General features: G+C 37.5%; 1 protein-coding gene across 6 annotated transcripts in view; it reads left to right on the plus strand.

Annotated features, from left to right (window-relative positions):
- The window catches only part of arhgef28.L (Rho guanine nucleotide exchange factor 28 L homeolog), a 142,148-nt gene that overhangs the window by 91,043 nt on the left and 23,700 nt on the right, over positions 1–27,405 (plus strand). For 3 of the 6 annotated variants that reach the window (XM_018265146.2, XM_018265179.2, XM_018265172.2), the window contains 14 exons: positions 619–749; positions 2,007–2,290; positions 5,987–6,179; positions 7,354–7,465; positions 9,598–9,678; positions 12,049–12,091; positions 14,663–14,786; positions 16,742–16,868; positions 17,360–17,415; positions 17,918–17,969; positions 21,212–21,359; positions 22,115–22,236; positions 23,452–23,592; positions 26,879–27,126. In XM_018265146.2, the coding sequence (XP_018120635.1) occupies positions 619–749; positions 2,007–2,290; positions 5,987–6,179; positions 7,354–7,465; positions 9,598–9,678; positions 12,049–12,091; positions 14,663–14,786; positions 16,742–16,868; positions 17,360–17,415; positions 17,918–17,969; positions 21,212–21,359; positions 22,115–22,236; positions 23,452–23,592; positions 26,879–27,126 (1,862 nt within the window). The remainder of the gene's footprint in view (positions 1–618; positions 750–2,006; positions 2,291–5,986; positions 6,180–7,353; positions 7,466–9,597; positions 9,679–12,048; positions 12,092–14,662; positions 14,787–16,741; positions 16,869–17,359; positions 17,416–17,917; positions 17,970–21,211; positions 21,360–22,114; positions 22,237–23,451; positions 23,593–26,878; positions 27,127–27,405) is intronic. The other 3 variants (XM_018265163.2, XM_018265188.2, XM_018265155.2) reach the window with 2 other exon arrangements.

Consider the following 27,405-nt stretch of genomic DNA (forward strand, 5'->3'; position numbering starts at 1 on the left):
TCTCCTATTTCCTCCCTCTCTCTCTTACCCTGTGTGCCCCTATTATGTTACCTTGTCTGCCCCTTTCCTTTCTATTTTGTGCCTGTATGCCCTTATTTTCCTAAATACTTGGTGTGTCAGTAGCCAGCAACACTTTGTCTAGGGGCCCCGCCAACATGGTCCCAATTGGGCCCCACATGTGATAGGACCAGCCCTGCCAGGCAGTAACCAATCAGAGACTTGAGGGGGGGCCACATGGGTCATATCTATTGCTTTTGAATCTGAGCTGAATGCTGAGGATCAATTACAAACTCACTGAACAGAAATGTACCATGTGGCCCCCCTTCAAGTCGCTGACTAACTCAGAGTTATAGAGCTGAAAAGCAGGAAGTTGGATTCTGGCTGTTTTATTAGACATCTGTTCACTCCAGCCTTTATATATTACATTTTTGGCTAACTATATTAGAAACATTTTTTATTTTGCACAGCCTATCTATTTACCCAGTTTTTATTTTCACACTGAACTATTCCTTTAAGGCTGACAGAAAGAGACCGCTTATTTTAGGAAATTAATTTGGCATTATTGATGACCACGGTACACTTAAAAATAAATAACAGTGCCTGTATTCTTTTTCCTAGATAAAAGATATTCATCAATAGATGTGCTCAAGAGGTTAAAACACCCGCCTACATTTCTTTCTGCATCCAGACTTTCTGCCATGCTGAATGGAAGTGATGAGGTGTATGCCAACAGTATGGTGGTGGATGAGGTAAGTTACAGCTCAAAGGACTTGTATTGTTAAAAGATGGCCAAATGTTTTTCAACTGGCAAATAAAAATGTTGTTGATATTGTAAGTATGATGGGCTTTTGCCGACGTCCGGCACGGCGAAAAAATTTGGGTGCGTGAATATAAATTGTTGAGTGTCAAAATTATTTGGACGCCCATTGACTTTAATGCATTTGGACAAAATAGGCGCACGTATAAAAATTGTTGCGGGCGTCGAAATTGACGTGCATCAAAATAATTTTTATGCCCATTGACTTCTATGCGTTTCAAAACATTTTCGCCATTTTGCAGGAAATTCGAAAACATTTTCTTATGTATCTAATTGAATAAAATATGAAGAGACTCAGACTAATGTGGAACAGGAAGAGGCCTTATTTAAATCTACTATACCTTGAGATTTTCATGTGGAATTGTGCATAACATAGGGAATACCTAAATAGTCTTTAGAGGCTATGAGAATAACATTAACTTCTATGGAGATGTGCATTTACATCACCCATGGGGTGAGTTACTTTTTTTCCGCTCCAGTTTGACTGCTAGGCCATGCCTCTTTCTGACTTCTTGTAGTGACTGAGGAAAGTGATGAGTATGTTTGTGGCCTGCCAGCCTGGGAGACAGTGGCAAGGTGAAACAGCATGCCTAGCCAGTAACACCTTCACCGAAACTGGGAAGGGGATTATGTTAAAATAGGAATTCTGCCTTTCTCCCTTAACCTGGGATTTAGGAAAGAGGACAAGTGAAATGTAAAATTGCATTCACATTTACAAAGGGAGAAATATTATTAAAATATACTTTTTGGGTGTCAGTGATGACACCTGTGCCATACCACATAGGCTGTATTTCATAAACCTCCATCTTTAAAGGGAAATGTTAGCATGTATGCACAGGGCTCCTTATTGATATCTTGTTAAAGGAGAAGCTTGTTCTATGCTTAGTTAGTGACAGCAGCACAGAGCATGTGCAGTGAATCAGCAGAAAAGAAAATGGGGAGCTACTGAGGCATCTTTGGAGACACAGATCTTACAGCTAAAGGGCTGTGGTTGCCTTGGGCTGAGATACACGTTCCAATAGTAATTTAAAGCATTTGTACACTGATTCTTTGGTTAAGCTGCAATTCATCTTTAATTAAAGGACCAGTTACATAGAATTATTGATTTGATATTTAGCTGTAGCTTTGTAGCCCTCTCTAGCATGCACAGCCATATTATAAATGCAACCACTCATTTTATTTTGCATAGGTGACTGATTCAGAGATCAACTACGTTCATTTGGACAATGCCAATACTGAAGCCTCACCTACAGACCGGCCAGACTCCACCCTCACGGCAGATAAAGCAAATAATTATAGTGTTTGTGCATCTCCTGAGAGAAACAGACCAGAAGTAAACAATGTGGATGAAGCAGACCTGCCTGCTTTCCTTTCACCTGCCCAGCTGTACTCAGGTGCAGCACCGAGACAAAGCAGAAACCTCGGCTATGCTGCCGAAAGGAGTGTAGCTTGTAATATCACAAAGAGAAGAAGGTAAGGAAAACCTTGTTATATTTTATGTTAACGCCAACTGCATAATTTTAATGGGGTTCAGGCTATATCTTATAACTGGAACCTTAAGGGAAAAAATGGGCACAAACAAAGTTTAGCTTTACAAAAAGAAAAGTCTGCAGAATGTAGAGCCCAATACACAATGCCATGTGCAGGGTCTGTATCTTGATACTGATGTACAGAAAGGGTTTGGGCTATGGGTGTTTAGGGGTGACAAGGTGAGGGCCTAGTATGGTCAAATCATTTTTTAGATTGGAAAATACATCTAGTTTGGTATAAAGTGAAAATGATGTATTCCTTTACAGTTTCCTATACATAAAAATGTTTAGAGCTGCTGGTCCTCGCACAAGCCATTTGATGTGTCCCTAGGTTTAAATATAAAGAATGCCATACATGCCTAGATATGGTCAGATATGTGTAGATATACAGTATATATATATATATATATATATATATATATATATATATATATATATATATATATATATATATATATATATATATATATATATATATATATATGTAGATTGTCTGTATTGGTATCTATACCGAGTATTTCACCTCTAAATGTGACCATCAGTTCTAAGAAGTAAGGATGTACCATCCAGTATCTAGGATTCATTTTGAGATTCAGCCAAATCCAAACACGTTCTGCAGGATTCGGATTTTGGGCGAAGAGTTAATGTTGAATTGAGTTTAGATTACTTTTTGTGCTATGCCAAATGTTTTGTGGAGCTTTCAGTATCTGTCCAGTACCTAAATTATCAATTGAGTTTATCTAATTTGTTTGTCATAGAACTTTTTTTTCGAATGACATCTAGTTTGGTATAAAGTGAAAACCTCAGTTGGTTCCATAATCTTGAATTACTAATGGTCTAATGTGAAATGCAGATACCTTCGAGACAATAAGCTCCCAGCTATACTGTACAAACAGTACTGCTCCAATTGTGTTCAGTCTTGCAGGTGCACTAGTGATGAGTAACAGGATTTACCAGCTTGCTGGGCTCCCAGAGTTAGCTATAAAAGGTAAAATAAGGGTGTGGATGGTTATGCAAAGTTAACGTCTGTTCTTGCCATTTGGTTCATTTCATTTCCCATCAGCAGAAAACATTAACACCAAACCTATATCTGGGTGCTATGAGCTGTAATAAATTCTTCATTGTACAACCGGTACTTGTTCTTGCAGAGGTGTAAGAAGGTGAAAGAACGGGTGGGGAGATGCAAAACTGAACCCAGCCTTTTGCATTCTGAATAGTGATGAGTAAAATTTTTCTCCAGGTTTCGCCATGAAAAAATGCCAATAGTCTCCAATGTATTGTAAAAAGAAAAAATGTTGGCTTGGAAAAAGTTGTCCTTTGACTTCTCATACACATACAACCACAGAAATGCATACTTCAGCATATAAGTGCCAGTAAGGAAATGAACTGTCTGACTATAGCCTAAAGAGTCAGAGACATAAATACATGCCCAGATTTGTGGGGAGGCCACAAAGGCCTAGGGCAGCAAATTATTACGGGCAACATGCCGCCCGGCCGCTTGCTGAGCAGCAACAGTGCTCCAGCGTGTGTGCTCACGGGGGGTGCGGGCAGCGGGCTCTAGGATCGCATGGTCGGTCAGCAGGTGGGCGATAGGACCACGTGGCCTAGGAGTGCCCGCAATACAAATCCGGTCCTGTATAAATAGATAAATAAACATTGCTTTTTAATAGCAGTTACCTTTAAAAATAACATGAGCATCTTGAATGAATGAAGAATGCATGAATGAATGTGTATTGGAACGTTGCATAGAAATGTATTTTCCTTCATTATGCATAAAAAAATGTTTTTGGGTGAGGGACCCCAGGTCAACCATTGTAGTGTTGTTTGTGGGTGTAATGGTACAAGCTGTTTACATTTTCTGTTTGCTGACAAGTTCTAACAAATATTTATCTAAACCAGATTCCTCCCAATTTATTCTGATTACACTATAAATGGAAAAGGCCAGTATCACTTAACATAAAATGTAATTAGAGTTGCCATGGCCATAGCAAAAAAAAAAAAAAAAAAAAGAAACAATTAAATTTACGGCAAGAATAAATTGTTCCCTGGTTTTTATCTCATGAACTGGATGTTTACAAATCAAGAAGACGCTGTTGTTAGATTAGTAACAACTTGTAAGACCACTTGGGCTTAAATCATTATACAGGTATGGGATCTGTTGTATGGAAACATATTATCCAGAAAGATCCAAATTATAGAAGGCCGTCTCCCACAGATTCCTTTTTTATGCAAATAATCCAAATTTGAAACAATTTTTTTTTCACTGTAATAATAAAACAGTAGCTTTACTTGATTCAAACTAAGATATAATTAATTCTTATTGGAAGCAAAACCAGCCTATTGGGTTTATTTAGGGGCCGATTCATCAAGCTCGAGTGAAGGATTCGAAGTAAAAAAACTTCGAATTTCGAAGTGTTTTTTGGGCTACTTCGACCATCGAATGGGCTACTTCGACCTTCGACTACGACTACGACTTCGAATCGAAGGATTCGAACTAAAAATCGTTCGACTATTCGACCATTCGATAGTCAAAGTACTGTCTCTTTAAAAAAAACTTCGACCCCCTAGTTCGGCAGATAAAAGCTACCGAAGTCAATGTTAGCCAATGGGGAAGGTCCCCATAGGCTTGCCTAAATTTTTTTGATCGAAGGATATTCCTTCGATCGTTGGATTAAAATCCTTCGAATCGTTCGATTTGAAGGATTTAATCGTTCGATCGAAGGAATAATCCTTCGATCGTTTGATCGTAGCATTTGCGCTAAATCCTTCGACTTCGATATTCAAAGTCGAAGGATTTCAATTCCTAGTCGAATATCGAGGGTTAATTAACCCTCGATATTCGACCCTTGATGAATCGGCCCCTTAATGTTTAAATGACTTTCTAGAAGACTTAAGGTCTACTAGGTCCAAATTACAGAAAACCCCAGGTCCCAAGTATTTTGGATTACAGGTCCCATACCTGTACAAAAAACATTGTTGATGGAATTGAAAAGAAAGATATAGCACATAGTAAAGCTGAGAATAGATGGGCAGGCTCATTAGCCAGTTTACACATGGTAAATAAAATTGTCCAGTACATCAAAAGACAGAATAATATGTTTTCTTTATTCAGCAAACTAGTTAATTCTTGCCCCCAGCAGTGGACCTTTACCTTATTGTGCACATATACAAAATCAGTGGGTGGCAAATGATCTTTCGGAAACACATTTAAGATGATGAATCACCAGCATTGGAAACAATAAGTTTGTATGTGTGATGTTTTCTACTCATTTTCCAAACTCCAAATCATATAGGCAGGTCAGTTGGCTTCTGATGAAACCGATTCTAGTGTATGCCGGGAAGGAACTTTAGCTTGTAAGCTCCACTGTGTAGAGACTGATGAACTATCTCTCTAAAACACTGTAGAACATACTGAATTAAGTAAAATAATATTAAGCATAATATAAATATAATAATATTAAGCATAATATAATGGATAAGATAATCCAAAACATATTTGAATGCATAAGAAATATTTGCACTTGTGACTCGTTATTGGAACTTTAAATTGATATACAAAATTAAGAAAAAACATTTCTGTACAAATATAATGTTTATATTCACCGAAATTAGTAATTAGTTAGTTTTCCTTTATTTATAGCTCAAGCCTTGATGGTCTCGATGCTGATAGTGAAGGAGAAGGAGCATATCCGAGATACAATTCTGGGTCGTCGGTTAAACAGGACTCTCCTGCTCTTCTGGCAAACAGTGGGGATGAACTTGACTCTCCTGAAAGAAATGCTGAGCCTGACTTTCGAATTAGAGGAGTGGGAACGTTGCCCCTTCAGGGAAAGGTATATTAACATTTTGCCTTTAAACACCAGGTTCAGTTTCATATGAGTTAAATGCTAGTCTTAAGTAATAGAAGCCATCATAAATACAACATGCAGGTGATTTGTGTTCATCTGAAGAGGGTTACCAATCATAACAATCAGTAGAAAAGACTTGAAATTAATGGAGTCAGTTAACAATGTTAAAGAGTAGCTCAAGGAAGTCTTTTATGTGCACCAGTACACATCACTATAAGCCTGTTGATTCCTAAAGCCCAAAATTTTACCTTTGGCATTGGACTTTTTCTGGCATCTCTTATGCTCAGTATAAATAGAGCAATTATACATACATATCTCCATTTATACATTAATCCAACTAAGTGATGTGTTTCCATCTGACTTATGCTGTACAAATTATTTTTGTAGCTAGGCCTCTATACAAGGAAATTATTTTAGTCTATACATAGAACACATAGAAACATTCTGTGCAGCTGGTCAGTTTTAAACACCTAGGGGCAAATTTACTTATGGTCGAATATCGAGGGTTAATTAACCCTCGATATTCGACTGTCGAAGTTAAATCCTTCAACTTCGAATATCGAAGTCAAAGGATTTACCGAAAAATCGTTCGATTCGAAGGATTTTAATCCATCGATCAAACGATTTTTCTTCGACCAAAAAAAGATAGCAAAGCCTAGGTTTTAAGTGGCGAACTAGGGGGTCGAAGTTTTTTTTTAAAGAGGCAGTACTTCGACTATCGAATGGTCGAATAGTCGAATGATTTTTAGTTTGAATCGTTCGATTCGAAGTCGTAGTCGAAGGTCGAAGTAGCCAAAAAAAACATTCGAAATTTTTTTTATTCTATTCCTTCACTCGAGCTAAGTAAATGGGCCCCCTAGCCTATAAGGAGAAAGAAGCCGCGACAGCTAGGTAAAAGTTTTAGAATGAACATGGATTTTGCACAGAAAAACAGCAATTACAGAGTAAAAATATGGCATTGCAAATTTCAGATTATGCAGTTATTATTTTTCATTTTAATTTAATTTTTAATTTATGTTGCCATAAATATGGTGCCAGGTCGTAATTTGTAGCATAATAATTAGTAGCATAATAAAATGTTTATACTACCATGTTTCTTGGTAATTCTTTATTATAGCACCTCTAATTTCTCATATTACTCAAAACATTGTTTCTTTAGGATCCACTGGGCACTGGTGTTCGATTGCGTTCTTACTCCTGTTCCTCGCCAAAGCTTTCTGTTGGTATATCTCGCTTAGGAAGGGACCTCTCTGTCGGTGACACAAGTGAGGGTGAGCATTACTGACCTGTGATTATACAGCAGGGCCAGTTGAATCTTTAAACAAGATCAGATGTTGGTCTGGGGTTAAAGGTTAGATGTTTTAATCACAAGGGGATACCTTACCCATTGGCAACTACAGTGCTTTTTTACTTCCCTTTCACAATTAACACTATAGCCCCCCCCCCCCTTTTATGTTTCCTTTGTATCAGCGGAAACAGTGGCATTGCATTACTGGGTGTTGCATTATTGGACAGTCAGAAATATCCAAAAAAGGAATTCTTCAGTTTCTGCCTATAGTCTGTGCAGAATAATAACATAAAACTGTATCAGCATAGGTATTGAATAAGTGTAATTTATTCAAATTTGAGATAAAAATGAATAACATAATATTAATCTGTTGTTTGAACTAAATGGAAAAATCAAGTACAGGTATGGGACCTGTTATCCAGAATGCTTGGGACCTGAAGTTTTTGCCGTAATTTGAATCACATTACCTTAAGGGGGGTTATGCTATAAAATGCACTTAGGTTGCCCAGGAGCAGTTACCCATAGCAACTAATCAACAGGTAGCATTTACTGGACACCTGTTTAAAAGCAAACGTCTTATTGGTTGCTATGGGTTACTGCTCCTGGGCAAACAGTGGCTATTATTACATACGGGGGTAGGTCTGCAAAAAATTATTTAAACATTAAATAAACTCAATATAATTGTTTTGCCAACAATAAGAATTAATAATTTAGGATCAAGTACAATAGATGTCTCCCAACATTTTGTAAATCAAAAAGGGGCAAAAAAGTTGTGGCAAATTTTTTTGACTACGCCCATTTTTGTGGCCACCTCCCTAATAACCATGTTCATTTTACAAAATTTGGCAGGTTATGAAAGTTTGAACATATTTTCATATCAGTTTTTTTCAGTTATTAAAGTTTTGCTAATGAAGGTGAATTGACCTTTAAGCTGTAAATCTTAGTTCTCCCAAGAGTCCTGTTTATCTAAATTGTTACAATTACTTATTTGCATATCTCAAAATTGTTACAAAAGTATCTTAGTTGCGCCTGGTGGCTGTTCTGGGCTCTTTGCCAAAAGCCAATTCAGTTAGAAACTTTGTATCTTTTTCTGGCTGTTCAGGGGCATTTCAGTACAAATGCAACACTGCGGGTTGAGCTGTCAAAATCGGGACTGACAGTTGAGGTATAACAATATACAGAGAAAATGGAAATAATTTTTTGGAAAATGTAAATTATTTGATTATAATGGCGTCTATGGGAAATGCTCTTCCCATAATTCGAGATTTCTGGATAATGGGTTTCCAGATAAAGGATCCAATACTTATATCTGTATCTGGTGTGCATTCTACATTTTCTTTTCCTCATTGATGTATGCCGCTTTGCATGTTGTCTACCAATATATGGCGTGGCATAGCTCAAAGAGGAATAGCAGCAAAATGGGTAAATGTTATAAGCAGAATTGTGGAATCATGTAATACTCTTGTATCCTAATATTATTAAGTGACCCCAGTTTTTTTTCTCATTCCAGTTTTAATGTGCATTAGAATATGCCAAGAAAGTTAATACAAATATATAAATATTTATACAGTTTATCATGCTGTTGTCCTTGTTTTGTTTGCCATCAATTGTATTTGTGAATTCATATCTAACATACATTTCATTGACAGCTAAACTGCATTTGATAGACCTTCTTCTGTCTTGGTCCTTTATAGTAATGTCACATGAGCTGTTTTGTTGCCATGTTTTTGAAGTGGAATTTTTTTTTTTTTTAAAAGTTACTGAGTTTTAGTGATGAATAATCCATAAAGGTGTTTTACATTTACCCTCTAAATGTTCTGTTACTGCAAAGCACCTGTTTTATCAATTTATCACTAATATTACCTTGGAAACTGATCCCCTTGCCATAGAATAATATTATTGCTCTAGCAGCCATTATTGTAGCCAGTACATCTCTCATGTATCTTTGTCCCAGGTTAAGCATTGCTCTGTGACACTGGAATTTTTACCATTCTTAGTTAAAAACTGCGGTGATAAAATCAACCATGTGACATGTTCAGTGACACTGAATCCAACACAGTAGAATCAATCCTAGCAATAAATATAGCAATTTCAAGAATTTGTTCCTGCTCTTAGATGGTGTGCTCAGCTTCAGTGGCCGCTCACTCCTCCAAGCACTTTCATTGTCTAAATCAGTTTATCTTCTTCACCCTGGTAGTAAGTACTAGAGGGGTTACTGCAACTGAATCGGAAGATTTCGTTGTTGCATGGGTCTTCCTTTGCTTTCTTTTGGAGGAATTTATCAAGGTATAGCGATGGCTTGTGACCTTCACGAGGAATGTGTGACTTTACTAAAAAAAAAAAGTACTGTTATTTCAATGAATGAATACATCTACAAGTGCCTCTCTTGTTACCATAATGTCCTCTTTATGATAAAACTTTGAGTTTCCTTTATGGGTAACCTTGATAAAATTCTCCAGTTCCTCTCTTTTGAGTAATATCTCAGGTGGTGGCATTCTCTTGTGTAATACTCATTAAAAAAAGTCTTCAATGTTTCCATCGTTATTGCAAAATTGACAATTCTGTACCTGTATATGAATAGACAAATTATTGATATTTCTGCCAATAATATCTTCTTGATGTAGAGTCCCTCCTGGTTTGAGTACCATGACTTCCTGCATGAGCATGCTGGGCTGAATTACTAAAAGGATTGATAATTTATCTATAGTATAGTGAAGGAATGACTACATTTAAAGCCCATTAACTAGATTTTAAAGGGGTGGTTTACCTTTAAGTTAACTTTTAGTATATTTTAGAATGGCCAATTCTAAGGAACTTTTGAATTGCTCTTCATTATTTATTTTTTATAGTTTTTGAATTATTTACGACTCTTTCCAGCTTTCAAATGGAGGTCACTGATCCCATGTTAAAACGGATGCTCTGTTGTTATTGCTACTTTTTATTGCTCATTTTTCTGTTAAGGCCTCCTCCTATTCTATTCATATTCCAATCTCTTATTCAAATTAATGCTAGGGTAATTTGGAACCCAGCAACCAGATTGCTGAAATTGAAAACTAGAGAGCTGCTGAATAAAAAGTCAGAATTTATCTCATTATTTTCTGCTACAAACTCCGATCAAATCCGCTCGGGTTTTTTACACTTAGTTATTATTACATTTTCCTGAAAATTTGCTTTGCGGGAAAAAAAAAACAGATTTTCATGATACTTTCATATGTTTTATGCGATTTTCAAGATTTTTTCGTATTTTTCATCTGATTTTCAATTTTTTTTTCGGAATTTTCACCCAAAAACTTCGGGGTATTGCACGAAACCCAGCGCACATCAAAAAATCATTGGAACTTCTCCCATTGACTTATATGCAACCTCGAAAGGTCTGAGATGCTGGATTTTCAGATTCTGAATTTAATAAATTCCGCAAAATTCTGAACTTTTTCTAAAAGTCTGATTTTATAAAAGAAATTCACAAATCTTTCTTGATTTTTGCATTCAGAGTTTAGTAAATAACCCCCTTGAGGTTAACCTAAAGGTGACCAACTCCTTTCAGGCCCATTATAGCTTATTTTATTTTTAATATGGGCTTGCCTAGTGAAAATATTAAAACCTGAATTTATTTATTTACGTTTCCATTGACTTTATACTGAGCAGGACAATAAGGCTCAGCCTGCAATTCTAGTCATACCTAAGCAGCCATTGTCTCACTGCAGGGCAGACAACTCCCACAGGACCCCTATTGGCGTTACAATTGCATTCCTGGCCTGGTGTCAATGGGGTAGGTGCTGTAAACAGCACTCTTCCTATATTGGGCTTGGGTTTTTTTATAGCCTGAACAGAGAGATGCCGAAAGTTTAATATATTCCTCTGAACCACACAACATTGTAGGAATTAGTATTGATCTAATACCCAAAACTGGTGAGACTGTGTGGATATATATGTTATAGATCTAACTTACTGAAAATGTCATATTATCCTATATGGCCAATTAAAATACAGAAGGATTTCCAGGGGTTTCATCTTCTTTGGGGTTTAATAACACTTCCTTGACTATCAGGAAAGTATTAACAAACTGATACGTTTATCAAAGTTGAACAGTTTAAAGCTGGTCATTTGGTGACCTCTTTCCCTGATATTAGCAAGCTGGGCCAAAAGATTGAGCCAGTGCAGATGCAGTTAATTGTTTGTCAGGATATCTGTAGTGGCATCCTGAGAGTTCTTCTGCAAGTCCATGCCTTATCCATTTCTGCTTTGGGATATAACTGAAGCCACGGGACATGTGAGAAATAGGAAAAGTTAATTTTTGCTTTAAAATACAAACAAAAAACAGCTACTATGGGGGGGGGACATATTTACAAAAAGATGTAAAAAGCAGCACAGAAATCCATATATAAGGTTTGATCTCACTTCATTTTCTACTAATTTTCCCTGTGTGATCTTTTGCTGAGCCTGTAATACTTTGTGTGTTTTGCTTGTTTGAAAACTCATCAGGGTGGTGGACGAGTGTTTTTGTTCAATAAGTATCAATGTCTTGGTTGCCTAAACGGCACTTGATGTGTGATTTACTTTTAACAGAACAGCGGGCCTACAGCCTCCCCGATCAACTGAGAGAAAAAAGGTAACTTTCACTCTTCCTTTCTTTGTCTGTGCTAGAAATGTTTTTATCTATTCAAGCATATGTTAAATGATTTATATACTATATCATGGACCAACCACCAAATGTAGTGCAGCCTGGTTGGCCATTTCATTCTTTTTTTTTACTATATTTATTGACCAATACCCTATGCATTATGGAGCCATTAAATTGGCCACCAACAAGACATCATAGAGGTGCGCAACAAAGCTGGAACTCTAGACAGTGTGGCCAGTGTAGTGTGGCATTGGAACCAAAAGCTTGGTTGGTCACTTAGAGCTGAAAATCTGGTTTGCTGACATCCCTCAATGATGTGTGTTGGAGGTGACAAAGGACTTGGAAGTATAGGAAGGACATAACTAAAGGCTTGTGCACTAGGGCCATTGACGCGTGGCCTCATCACACACACACAATAGACATACGTAAAGTCTGTTCATTCTGAATAACAAATTCTTTATGTGATACCTAAAATAAGCAAACGTAATTCTACAGCTGCTATTGAAATAAAACACGCAGCCCTCTCAGTAGCAAATTCAGGTTTTTCTAAGTCATGTATAAAAACGAAAACATTTACACCAATTAGCTTTTTAAAGATGTGAAGTTGTAGTTCTCCATGTTGCCTCTGTAGAAGCCAGCTTAGAGTTTACAGTATATGCAGGTTTTCTTCAAAGCTTGTGTAATTTCAAGCGTGTCTATGTAAATATGTCAGGATGAGTGAAGAGAGGATTTCCGCTTGGAATGTAAGAAACAAAAGTCAGAAGGAAAGTGCAGTATGTTAATGTATATATTTCTCATCTGTGTAACAAGTACAGTACAAGGACATTTACCAACCTGACTATAAAATAAATATTTATTGGAAAAGAGGCCTAATCTCTAAATTCCAATGCATTTACAGAATTTGGCTGTATTGTTAACAGCTTGCTTATTGTGGCAAAGGCAATTAGCAAATTTAACACTTCTGAAATAGGTGATTCCTTTGTTACATACAAGTTACATATTTTATATTCTAATTAAGTGGCAAAAGTCAATCTAAAATGGAATTTCATCTACATGAACACATTTCTAGAAAATTGATCTACATACAGTATACAATGTTATTCTGAATATTCTGCTCTTAATGCAAAGGGATCACCAGCCTGCAGAAATTATATATTAGATTTGGTGCCTGTGAAACTGGAACATTACATTCCTTGCTCATGAGTCATGTCACGAGTCATAAATATTTCACTTTGAACTTGAACCTGGGGCTCCCTGAATCAAAGTACAGTGTATGTGTCCCTTAAGACTTATGGAACAGAGGTTATCCACATGCCAGGTTTTCCTACACTGAATATTTCCGCCTTTTTGCCTCCTTCTGTTGTTACCTACAGCTCATAGCAACCCCAAGTGACCGAAGATAGTTGGAGGTTGCAAGGTCAAGCATTAAACATCCAGACTCTAGATCCTGAGAAAGTAGAGAGACCATAAATGCGTTAAGGCATATTGGATTTTATCATCAATCTGAACACATTTGTAACCCCATGGGTCCTTGTTTGGTTCTTTAAAAAAAAAAATTCTCTAAGATAAAGCTTAAAACAAAAGAAGAGATCAAAGGCTGTCAGACACAGAGTAAAAAATGAAAACTGCCAACACAGTAAATGTAAACAGAAGAAATCAATTTGGTTTGTGGAATGAGCCTCCATACCGCAAGCACAGTTTGAGAAGTGAACATCAGATTTTAGTTTTTTCATTTTATACTCTTATGCTATTAAAGATACAATGCTAGTGCTCTCTATAGGGGGAAAAGATAGAAGGCTAAACATGTTATAGATTTTATCTCTAGTACCCAATAATAATTCCTTGATGAAACCAGGGACTGCCACAAATCACTGTCTATTTGATGCAATGACTAGCAGGCTGGCTGTAAACCCCCATCTAGAATATGCCATGTAGTTTTTGTCGAAACAGGTATAGTTACCAGCTTGCACACCCTGGCTATCCAAATCGTATATTGCCCGGTGCCCGGCCGAGAAGGCTTTGGAAACCCACAAACTTCAGAGTAAATAATTCCACCGGCACACAGGTCTTAGTTTCAAGCAGGGACAACCCTTGCTGTATTTTATTTGCATGATGCAACATTTCGGGGTGATCCCCTTTGTCAAGGATCACCCCGAAACGTTGCATCATGCAAATAAAATACAGCAAGGGTTGTCCCTGCTTGCAACTAAGACCTGTGTGCGTTGTAGTTTTTGTCTCCAGTTCTCAAATGTCTGATATGACCATTATGGACTAAGCTATGTACCACTACTTCTGATAAAGTCATCTAAATTTAGAGATGAGAGCCTTTGTAATTTGTTAGGCAAGACTATAGAACTGTGGAGGCGTTTAACTCTGCAGAGAAAATGAATGACACTATTTAGAAGTAGAGATTTCTGATGGCTCAGTGACAGTTGTGGCTATCTTTACTGGATGAAAGGAGTAAAGGATAAATAGTTGTTTTGGGAAACAATACCTTTTAATGTTTTTGACACTGTTGTACTTGTATAGATTAACAGCTACTGATCTTTAATTTGCTAGGATTGAGGAAGAGGAATGGGACAAATACACAACCCCAACAAAACCAGAATCTGAAAAGAATAAAGTCAGCCGGACATTTAGCTTCTTGCGAAACAGGATGACCAGCACCAGGAACAAAAGCAAGGTGAGAGATCTCATGTGCCAAACAGATCTGCTTTACTTCAGGGTTGGCAGAACTGTCAGTGGGCAAGCATAATGCCATGAAGAATTGGAAATGTGAAAGGACATAACTGCCTCTTACAGCGTTTAGAATTAAGCCTGTGCTCTTTGGTACATTTACCTTCTTGATGTATTTACAAGGCAATTTTTTTGCTCATTATCAAATGGCTCACTTCCTGCAGTTACAGATTCATAATAACATTACTTTGCAGGCACATGGAACCAAAGGTAACAGCCATGCAAGTAAAATCAAATTAATTAGTGTCCATGATGTTGACAAATATGTTCTAATATACAAGTTTAATTAGATTGCATGAGTCATACCTTTATATATCTAAATTACAAAAACAAAATATGGAGATTAACTGTTAAAATATTGTAGAAGATGTATTTGCTCATTGAAACGCAACCCAAACGTATTTATTTGTTTATAAGCATTTCACAATATTTTTATAAGCACTATACTTATGTTTGACGTCACGCATTTATACCCAGACTATACTACACTAAACTATACTACACTTTGCTAAATCGTTGTTATGGGGCAGATTTAAGAACATTCACGGAATGTTCATTTCTCGGATTTGGGCTTTTTGGCACAAATCATTGTATTTTTCTCATAGTACCGTAATCTACAATTTTTTCATAATTTATCAAGAGCCCAAGTTGTAATATCCAAAAGTACACCAAAAAAAAAGCTATCCAGGTCATATAGAAGTAACTGGACGATGTCCTTTTTTTGCAAAGGTCTTTCATTCGCGATTTTCAGAGATCTGTTTGTTGCCGTGTTCGTTCACAAACATTTAGAGGTTTTCAGATTTTTTGGATCACTATTGTTGTTTGTGCTTTTGATAATTGGATCTTTTAATAACTTTAATGGCAATTGTGGATTTAGAGAAAATGAGTTTAGTGTACATAAAACCTCAAATTACTCTAAAATGAGAATGCTAATAAATGGGCCGCCCCATGTACAAAGTATATTAGCTCATCACAAGATAATATGAATGTATTATTCATTAATAATAATTGGCAGTTAGAAGAATCAGTTAATAGTGCTGCTCCAGCAGAATTCTGCACTGAAATCCATTTCTCAAAAGACCAAACAGATTTTTTTATATTCAATTTTGAAATCTGACATGGGGCTAGACATTTTGTCAATTTCCCAGCTGCCCCTGGTCATGTGACTTGTGCCTGCACTTCAGGAGAGAAATGCTTTCTGGCAGGCTGCTGTTTTTCCTTCTCAATGTAACTGAATGTGTCTCAGTGGGACATGGGTTTTTACTATTGAGTGTTGTTCTTAGATCTACCAGGCAGCTGTTATCTTGTGTTAGGGAGCTGTTATCTGGTTACCTTCCCATTGTTCTTTTGTTTGGCTGCTGGGGGGAAAAGGGAGGGGGTGATATCACTCTAACTTGCAGTACAGCAGTAAAGAGTGATTGAAGTTTATCAGAGCACAAGTCACATGACTTGGGAAATTGACAATATGTCTAGCCCCATGTCAGATTTCAAAATTGAATATAAAAAAATCTTTTCGTTTTTTTGAGAAATGGATTTCAGTGCAGAATTCTGCTGGAGCAGCACTATTAACTGATTCATTTTGAAAAAAAATTTTTTCCCCATGACAGTATCCCTTTAAAATAATCGTCATTGTCCGACACTGGATTATAGTTTTTTTTACCTGCTTGAAAAGAGCCTGCTGCTCTGTCACTGAAAGGCACAATATTTGGGATGTCCAATCAGGTGCTTTGCTGATGGTTGGATGTCCCTGCTCCAAAAATACCCAAATTATGTTTCTGATTAGTGGGGTTTGAATCAGGAAACTGTTCCTCCCAACACGTAAAGCTACCAATGGCGCTTACATTGCAATGTCATTCATTCTTTCCTATTTATTTTTCAACCCTGAACAAAATAATCATGTAGGTGAAAAATAAGGATATGAAAGAAAAGGTGAACAGGCACCAGTTTGTGACGGGCACATTCTCTGGGGTGATTCCATGCTTGGTGTGTGAGAAGGCACTCTTGGGCAAGGAGTCTCTGCAGTGCTCAAGTAAGTTATTAGTATTCCTTTCTTAAATATGGCTGCTGTCATTTCATAGGGTACTGTGACTCTTACATGGGAAAATGTCATAAGGCTGTGTGGAATTCAGTTTCATTATGACAAAGTTATGCATTCTTGCCTGTTTTAAAAATTTAAATATTTTTTAAAGACGCCCATGTTGTTATGTGCCAAATGTATTTAATATATTCAGCATCTTTGAATTAATATATGGAAAATATGGTAGTTAAGTACAGTACTGGTGGATGCAGAAAGTGCAAATCAGAAGCTAACAAGATGGTAATCATGTGGGTGCTTCATTAGTGGAAAAACAGAAGTCTACAAAGCTTATGCCCTTGCACCACGGACAACTGTAGTGCTGAGAGCGACATCTGTAATTCAGACCATCGCCCTATGACTAAAATAAAATATAGTGTGTCTTTGTTTTCCTATGTCTTGTTGTCCCCTCGTTGGTTTGTTGATGGAATTTACCTTTGTTGCAGGTTGTAATGTGAATGTACACAAAGGATGCAAGGAGTCTGCTCCAGCATGTACCAAGGTAATATAAACACAAGACTTTTTGGACAGATACATGATTGCTACTGTTCTGTCAGTGGTGCTGTGCCAATGAAGTGAGTTGAAAAACTCGCCTCAGGCGACAGACAGTCCCGTCTCGTACTTAACCCGGGGACTGCCTCTATATATGTATATATATATATATATATTGTATATATATATATAGATATATATATCCTACAGGGTCATTGAGTGGGCACACTTGAATTATATAACTCCACTCTCCTCTTATTGTCAGGGGTTTCCTCTTCTCTACGGTAATTCCAACCCTTGCTTACAACATAAGTGTTAGTGTCTGAGATACTGGGACTGTACTATGTTTACTACAAAGTAGCAATAAAACGGAGCCCACAAATTCATACGTAGTTTGAAATATTTCACTTACAGCATATATATAAATGTAATTTAATTATGTAGAAATGTGGATCTTGAACTGAGAATCAGCCTCTTATACCCTTTACTTATGTGCTACATTGGTTTTGCAGAGATTTCAGGAACGATATCACCCAAAGAACAAGCAGTCACCTGTTATAACAAGTAAGTGGAAGACTTTGAACAGATTATATGAGGTTCGATGCTTTGAACTGTTGATTGGTGGCATAGACGTGTCCATTTATTTTTTGAAAACTTTGCTGTAATGTATTCAAGGGTTGAAATATCTGGAGCTTGAGCAGTTTTGCCACTCAGTGACTGTGCTGTTGAGTTAACAACAAGGTGTATTTACCCATGTGTTTTATGTGTTGGTTGTTCCTGAAATCTGTTTCAACAGCACCTAGTTATGAGTTAGCCATTCAGGGAAATAAACATAGCAACTGGGATTCTGTCAATAGAACATGCATGTCTATAGATACAGATGCAGCCAGTGTAGCTTTAACAAGAAGGTGGGAGTTTAGGACATCATAAACTCCACTTGTCAGAGGCCACAGATCATTTTGAATATCATTTCCTTCATTTTTTTAATTTCGTTTTTGAGTTATTTAGCTTTTTATTCAGCAGCTCCCCAGTTTACAGTTTCAGAAAGCTGGTTGCTAGGGCCTGAATTACCCTAGCAATCATGCATAATCATAATAAGAGACTGGAATAAAACTAGGAGAGGCCTAAACAGAAAGCTGAGCAATAAAAAGTAGCAATTACAACAAATTTGTAGCCTTAAAGAGCATTTGTTTTTAGATGAAGCCAGTGACCCCCCATTTAAAAGCTGGAAAGAGTCAGAAGAACAAAGCAAATAATTCAAAAACTATCCAAAAGAAAAAATGAAGGCCAATTGACAAGTTGCTTAGAATTCGTCATTCTATAACATTCTATAAATTAACTTAAAGGTGAACCAACTCTTTAAAGAATTGGATCCTAAATTGTGGTGTTGCATCCCATAAAGCATTAAAGGAAAACTATACCCCCAAAATGAACACTAAAGCAACAGATAGTTCATGTCATATTAAGTGGCATATTAAAGAATCTTACCAAACTGGAATATATATTTAAGTGAATATTGCCCTTTTACATCTCTTGCCTTGAGCCACCATTTGGTGATGGTCTGTGTGCTGTCTCAGAGATCACCTGACCAGAAATATTTCAACTCTAACTGTAACAGGAAGAAGTGTGGAAGCAAAAGACACAACTCTGTCTGTTAATTGGCTCATGTGACCTAACATGTATGGTTTGTTGGTATGTTTGTGAGTACAGTGAATCCTACGATCCCAGGGGGCGGCCCTTATTTTTTAAAATGGCAATTTTCTATTTATGATTACCCAATGGCACATACTACTAGAAAAGTATATTATTAAGAAAATGGTTTATTTACATGAAGCATGGTTTTACATATGAGCTGTTTTATGCAATATCTTTTTATAGAGACCTACATTGTTTGGGGGGTATAGTTTTCCTTTAAATAGATTACATAGAAGTACCGTGGATTATATGAACTGGCACTTGCCAATCTCTGACCCTGTAGCTAATGCCAAACTACACTTTCTGCATCCAGGCAAGTTGGTCCAGAACTTGCAGTGCCATAGGAAGGCTCAGTTTATCTATTCTTGGCCCCTGGCATTTCCTCTTGCTTCCCATAATATGTACATAACTGGCCTAGTGGCTGCATTCTATTTTTTACTATTTATGAGCTTGGTGCAATATTGACAGATCCATTTGTTCTCTCATTGAATGTGTGTTTGCCCAGCTGTATTCTCTAACCTGGCCTGGGACACTGTTCCAGAGACGGCAGTTAACTAGTTTTTTTATCATCCTTTGTTCAGGGGTAGATCCCTTGCACTTTCTGCTTATTGGTCATTATACAGGTATGGGACCCGTTCTTTGGGTTTTCATACCTTAAGTCTACTAGAGAATCATTTAAACAGTAAACAAACCCAATAGGTTGGTTTTGCTTCCAATAAGGATTAATTGGATCTCAGGTTGGATCAAGTACAAGGTTCTGTTTTATTATTACAGAGAAACAATGGAAATCATTTTTTTTAAATTTGGATTATTTGGAGAAAATGCGTAGCTTTCTGGAAACAGGTTTATGGATAAATGATTCCATAGCTGTACATTTTATAGGAAATGGTCAGGAATTTTTAACCAAATTATTCCACACTCAGACTGTAGAAGTGTCAGGAGAATCTCCTTGTCATAGATGATCAAGCCTTAGAAAGAGATGTAGAATCTAGCTGATTCTGAAAAACAGTAGAAGAATGGAAGTATGTGGGAAGGCTAAGGGGCCCATTTACTTAGCTCGAGTGAAGGAATAGAAGAAAAAAAAACTTCGAATGAATTTCGACTATGACTTAGACTTCGAATCGAATGATTCGAACTAAAAATCGTTTGACTATTCGACCATTCGATAGTTGAAGTACTGTCTCTTTAAGAAAACTTCGATCCCCTACTTCGCCACCGAAAACCTACCGAGGTGCCATGTTAGCCTATGTGGAAGGTCCCCATAGGCTTTCTAACAATTTTTAGGTCCAATGATCGAACGAAAAATCGTTCGATCAAACTATTTGCGGTAAATCCTTCGACTTCGATATTTGAAGTCGAAGGATTTACATTCGGCAGTCGAATATCGAGAGTTAATTAACCCTCGATATTCGACCCTATGTGTTTGTGTTGTATTCTGCAATATGGTCCCAGTTATTATTCCCAGTCAAAGGAAGCCTCTAAAACATGTTCTGGCTTCTTTAATATGTGGAGTATTCCCCATCCAATACCATGCTTCAGTTCTTTTGTTGTTTTAGTATTTGTAAATACATCCTTTCATCAGAAATTTGCATAAATATCAGACTTTTTATTGTTTGCAATTTTTGACGTTCAAAGTTTGCCGCAGAATGCAATAAAGATTGTATTATAGCCAATAGGGGCAGATGTTGGCAGTAGATGCATGGCAGTGCCATATTGTCCTAGTGTTGTTTCACTTATTGACATAAGCCCAATCAGGGCATCAGCAGTTATATTCCAAAACTTGTCATCTAGTTTTCTGTTTTCCAGCCTACAAATGGTTCTCCTCAGTTGCCAGCTACATCTTGTACCTCACAGGAGTGACATTTAGCATAATCTGTAAAACTAACCAATCTGTTCACATGTTTTTGCCTGGGGCCGGGTAAGAACTGATTTCTGATAAAGTGGTTGGCTCTTCTTTCCAGGTCATTATGTGATATTTTTTTTAAAGTCAACTCTACATATTTAATGAGAAGGGGCCTTTTGACCTACTCTTATATTTACTAGGCAAGACTACAGCAAAACTCCCGCAGAACGCTTGTCTTTAATTTCATCTTTTGCTATTATTTTCACAGATTCATTATATAAAGATTTGCCACACCCTGTTCAACCTGCAATGCATAATTCTTCTTCTGTGCCTCTGGGACTCTCCGCTGGCAAGAAAGAGACCACTCACTCCACCCCTCTGCATTCTAAAAGCATCCCTGTGTCAAACATTGATAGGTCAGTATCACATCCCCAGAAGTCAATTACATTTGAGAACAAAAGTTCATTGTGTCAACCAGTTATATTAGGATATGTATAATGTGACAATACTCTGGTATTGTTATTGCTTCTTGCATCTCACGTTGGACTGATACAACAGCAAAGTACTAAATGTAGTGCCAGTGTGCTTGATCTTGGGCTCCAGCCTGCAGCACTCAGGCTCCAGAGGTATCCAGTATCTAAATGCTGGAAGTTGCAATTTTGCTTCTATGACAATGAAGGGAATATTAATGAATAGAAATGAGGCTATTAGTGTATATCGAAGGGACATACATTGCAGTGTGGAGTTAGCAACGGACTGATGTTTTGAGGAGGAGGTCATATAGGAATATATATATATAAATATTGGTAGATGGAACAGGGTTGTATGGGGGAACAAATATTGTGTGCAAGAACATTGGTGAGATCTGCCAACATAGATGGTACTGTGAATAACTAAAGCTGAGTTTACAGTATAGCTTCCAAATACTTCCGAGCTAACAAAAGGGAAAAAAGAAGATAAAACAAATTCCCCTATCGTTCTCAAAAGAAGCTTCATGTGCCTAAATGCTTATAATAAACATGAAAACTAATATAGTAAAAGTAATAACATAATGTTTGGGGCACTGATGCTTTTTTAACCTGGCTCAACTTAAAATAAACAATGCAGTTAATATGCATGATCTCGAGAATTATTGCAAATGAGCCAACTCATTTTCTTTGTCTTGATCCAGAAGGTCAGACCCCTCGCTGGAATCAGATGGAGACACCAATAGCTCTAGATCAAGATCTCAGTCTGAAGAGCTGCTGCAAACCTTGGGCACACCTCCATCCATAGACTGTTTCCCAATTGAAGGTTGGAATACATTGTCTCAGATTTCTAGAACTGTATAGAGCAATCCATTCACTTTTTAACTGTGCATATTGCATTTTTCATGTGCCTACCCTCTTCTCTTTTCCTTGCTTTTAATCAAGCCTCCATTTACAGTAGTCTGTGACCTACCTGTAAGACCTCACCCCCAACTAGCTGCATGGTGAAGCATCAGCACACAAGACTAGGATTGTTTTGGAATAACTAGTATTTGGAAGAGAGACAGCATACTCTAGAAGCGGAATTTGAACATGATTACAGTATATAATCGAGGAACAGCTCTTTGACAAGAATATCACTAGACTATCCCGTAATATTTTCACGAGACAAAGGCGAGCAATTTGAAAATAGTGTGTCTTTAGAACAAAAATAAATGTAAAATTATAGTACATATGAATGTGAGAGCAGGTGTTCTGCTCTATAGAAACACCAGAAAGCTCTGCAAATGGAATATCATTAACTAGCCTTCTCATTATATAAAAGGGAGAAATGTAATAATAATGAATTTGCCTTTTATTAATTAAATGGTAAATTTGCTTTCAATAGGAGAAGAAATAGCAATGGAATCAACCTTTAAATAGGGTAAATTACTAGTAAGTTTTTATTTGTCAGTAAATATATAAGCTACTTATGAGGGCAGTAATGTTTTTGTACATCTCTTAATGGGATGATTGTCATTCCAGGTTGTAGAAGCTTTCTGCCATGCCCTTCCCCGTTGTAAAAATAAATTGTGTAATAGACTTTCCCGACCCTTAACCAGTTGCCCATAGGTCCTTAAAGTGTTATAGTCTGAAACCTGTTTTTCCTGTTTGCAGATCTATGTTTACATTTGTTTTCAACAAACATTGCACATAACATTCTGTCTTGTATAGCTATATGCAACACTAGACTGGAAGATCACCTGTTATAAATCCAGCCGATATTGTGGCCCTTTCAGAGATTTTAATTGCCCCAGCTTGCCCACAAGCTTCACACATGTGTTTAAATGGCATCATCAATTTAAAACAATCCTGCCTTCAAACATGGGGTATCATATGTTCGGCCAAGTAAACTGATCATATTGGGTAGCATGAAAGTATGCTACAAATGATGTTACCAACTCTTGTATAAGTTCAAATCTTTTCACAAGGCATTTTTAATCACACAGCAAACAGCTCAACAGAATTGTTATAGTTACTTTGTCATTTTTTTCTCGGATAGATGTAGTAGATACAACTTTGTGGAATGACTTCAGTAATGACATGCAGGAGTTCGAGGCAGAGTCATGGAGTCTTGTGGTCGACCCATTATTCTGTGAGAAGCAAAATAAAGATGTTATAAAGAGGCAAGATGTCATTTTTGGTAGGTAAATCTATTGTATTGTTCTATTGGAAATGTTTGTAACAGGTTCTGGGTCTGGCTCGCAAATGCACGCAGTGGTGAGTCCTTGCATACTGGTCTGAAACGCATTATAAGTTGCTTTGCCTCTGTCTCAGATTGTGGCTGTAAAGGAAGCCTTTGTATAAGAGATACAATGAGGCCCTTTATGGTTAAGCTGATTTGAAGTAAGGTTGTGATCCAAAAATTATACTATTATTCAAAACAAGGGTGAGGGGTGACTCTTTCTTTATTATTTGATAAATAGAGTGTTTTTGGATAGTATTACATCTATCCAAGTATTAAGTGTCTTGGCCTTGGGTAGTAGTGTCATTGCCTTGTCTTGTGGTTAGACAATATGGGGCAAATTCACTAAAGGACGAAGCGCCTAACGCTAAAAAAGTTAAACGCTAAAAAAGTTAAAAAATTTTCTATGTCCCAAAAAACGCTGGCGTTTTTTCTTTTTTATGGGTGATAGGCTGAAAAAGATTGAAAAATTTTTTGGGGCTACCCTCCTTCCCCCCTACATTTCCTAACTCATGGCACCTTAACTATACAGTGGGCACATGTGTAGGGCAAAATAAAAATTTTATTTGCTGTTTTGAAGGTTTCCCAGGCTTGTGTAGTGATGCTACATATGCCTCCATTGTAACTTCAATTTGGTGCCATATGCAAATTAAGCATTGCTAGCGGAACTTCGCTTTGCTTGGCAAATTAACGCTAGCGCAACTTCGCAACCTTACGATTCCCCTGAGCGCAACTTCGGATTTTAGTGAATTTGCGTAGCGCTGGCGAAAATACGCCTGGCGAAATGGACGCTGGCGCAACTACGAATCTTAGTGAATTTGCCCCTATGTTCCACAGCCACCATGAGGGGAAAAATCACTTTCCAGTCTGAAAATGAAGCCAGTTTTTTGGGGGGAACCACTTCCCTGCCATGTCCTATAGGATCCTGATTATGTGATAGCTGAATTACAAGCATAGGAAGGTTGTTCCCCCATTCCTTGCACATGTGTAAGTTGTGCCAATTTGCTAACTGCTGCAAATCTTGCTCCAAACGGCAATGGGTGCAATTACATAAGCATTCTGGGAAGGTTTTTCTTTCTTTGCACTTATTTACTAAACCTGCATTTCATTTTGCCTATATTGGTCAGACCAATAAACTTTTGTTAAAAATGATGCTTTCTTCTCTGCCACTATGTAACCCAGTTTCAATAACAGTGCCTCTTTTACGAAGGGTTTAGGATATTCTGTATTTCATGCAAGCTAGGGGCAAATGCAACTGCAAAGAACATTGCTCTTTGCCCTTGTTGATTCCATTCTGTTATTTTTATACTTCAGAGCCAAAGTTCCTCCATCCACTATAGTGCTCGATATACACTTTGAGATCCATTTATTTGGCCACCAACATGCTTGGCCAAATTGGGTGATGCAATCGTTTGGTGCCAAATGATCAGATTATAATGCAGATCTATGGATAAGAGCGATCCTCGCCTTATGGTATTTTCAAGCTTGGTGGTAGTATACACTGGCACACCTAAAAGGAGAAGGAAAGGTTAAATCATTGTGGGATGCCAAATGTTTTGCTCCCTCAGTGATTATAATCACTTACCTGATTCCTTCTGTTAGCAGAAAACTGCACTGGCTTGGGGTACTGTTGAGCAAACACTATGGAGTGATCTGCTTGCTGCTTCTTCTTTCTTCATGGTGGGTGCGCACGAAAAGCTTTAAGCAAAAAGCCAACTATTTCACTCTACTACGCATGCGTCAGGCCAGGGCCATTGAAGAACAAAGAAGTGGAAGTAGACAATGGCTCTATGGTGCTCGCTCAGAAGTATACTGGGTCAGTGCAGCTTTCTGCTGATAGAAGCACCGGCCTGGAATATCAGGTAAATGATTATCACTAGGGGTGCCTAACATTTGTCATCTCCCAGTTATTTAACCCTTTCTTCTCTTTTAAATGCTTCTCCTTTTCTGGTCTTGATTCAGACTTGACCTGTCTGAAGGGTTGACTCAGGGTTGACTTGTACTTGGAGTTGACCCCAACATTGCCATATGTTAGTCACATCGTTGAGGAAGGTATTAATTAATTTTTGTAAGTATAATACTGTGTACTAGACCCAGTCAAATGTGTCTGAAAGAAATATGAAAAAAGGAAGTAATATTTCTTCTTCTGTCTGTACTGGACTGGTTTCTTTTTATGCTCATCAAAGACATGCGTTAAAATGCCAGCAAGCAATGTTTCACTTCCCCGAGTCAAAAGATTTTTCTTTCCAGTGATGAAATCTAAACAGAGGATTATTGCCTTTCTGTGCTTTACCTTGTAATAATCCACTAGGGACCAAAAGGGGAAATCCTGATGGAAAAGGTTTCGTGAAGGGTCACACATACAACTCAATGCCACTGGCATGCCTGTTATTTCCCTAGCAGCTTGTTTTGCAACTGGAAAATGTGAAGGTCATTAATATGAGTTAAGACCACACAGGTCCCATAGCTTATATGATGTTTATAAATGAACCCTTCCTAACCCTCCCTATTGAGTCTCTTACCCAATATGTAACAGCCTTTTATGTGTCTTTTATGTGTCCGTGATGTTTCAGGCCGTCCAGGCCTTTTATCAAGCTCTATCAGAGCTTGATAAAAGGCCTGGATGTCATGAAACGTCGCAGACCAGGTTGTTTGCCATGCGAATTTCCAATAAAGGCATTTTATATTAATGGTGCTGTACAAACAAACTTTTTTCTAAATAGATAGGCTGTGCAAAATAAAAAAATGTTTCTAATATAGTTAGTTTGACAAAAATGTAATGTATAAAGGCTGGAGTGACTGGATGTCTAACATAATAGGCAGAACACTACTTCCTGCTTTTCAGCTCTCTAACTCTGAGTTAGTCAGCGACTTGAAGGGGGGCCACATGGGACATAACTGTTTAGTGAGTTTGCAATTGATCCTCAGCATTCAGCTCAGATTCAAAAGCAACAGCTATGACCCATGTGCCCCCCTCAAGTCTGTGGTTGGTTACTGACTGGTAACCAGTCAGTGTAAACCAAGAGAGTTGAAATGCAGGAAATAGTGTTCTGGATATTACTATCCAATTACTCCAGCCTTTATAGATTACATTTTTGGCTAACTAACTATATTGAAAATATGTCTTATTTCGCACAGCCTATCTATTTACCCAGTTTTTATCTTTAAAAACTGAACTGTTCCTTTAAATAATGTGGGATTACAATGAATCTTCTCATTGCACTATGCTTTTTTTGGCACACAGAACTGATCCAGACAGAACTCCATCATGTCCAGACGCTGCTAATTATGTCTGAGATATTCAGAAAAGGGATGAAAGAGGAGCTTCAGTTGGACCACAGCACAGTGGACAGAATATTCCCTTGTCTGGACGAGCTGCTGGAGATCCACAAGCAGTTCTTCTCCAACATGAAAGAAAGGAAACAGGAATCTAGGGAAGGCAATGACAAAAACTTTATCATCAAAAGAATTGGAGATATCCTCGTGCAACAGGTAGTTGTTTCCCCTATTGCTCCAGTTATTCTTTTTTTTTATAAGTAAAGTCATTCAATGTATTGGATTCCTTGCCCTGCCCTGTGTCCCCCAATCTCATAGAGATGCACCATGCTGCTTCCATATTTAAACAATCTACAAACAGTAAGTCAATGTCACAGCTTCTGTTGATCAGTGTGAAATAATCTTTCAGCCTCCAAAATTACTGTGCATTTGTCTTTATAGATATGGACCTAAGGCATATATCTTTAGTTTAGACACTCTATAAGTTATTCAACA

This window comes from Xenopus laevis, chromosome 1L (genome assembly GCF_017654675.1).
Source record: "Xenopus laevis strain J_2021 chromosome 1L, Xenopus_laevis_v10.1, whole genome shotgun sequence".
In the NCBI taxonomy this organism is placed as follows: domain Eukaryota; kingdom Metazoa; phylum Chordata; class Amphibia; order Anura; family Pipidae; genus Xenopus; species Xenopus laevis.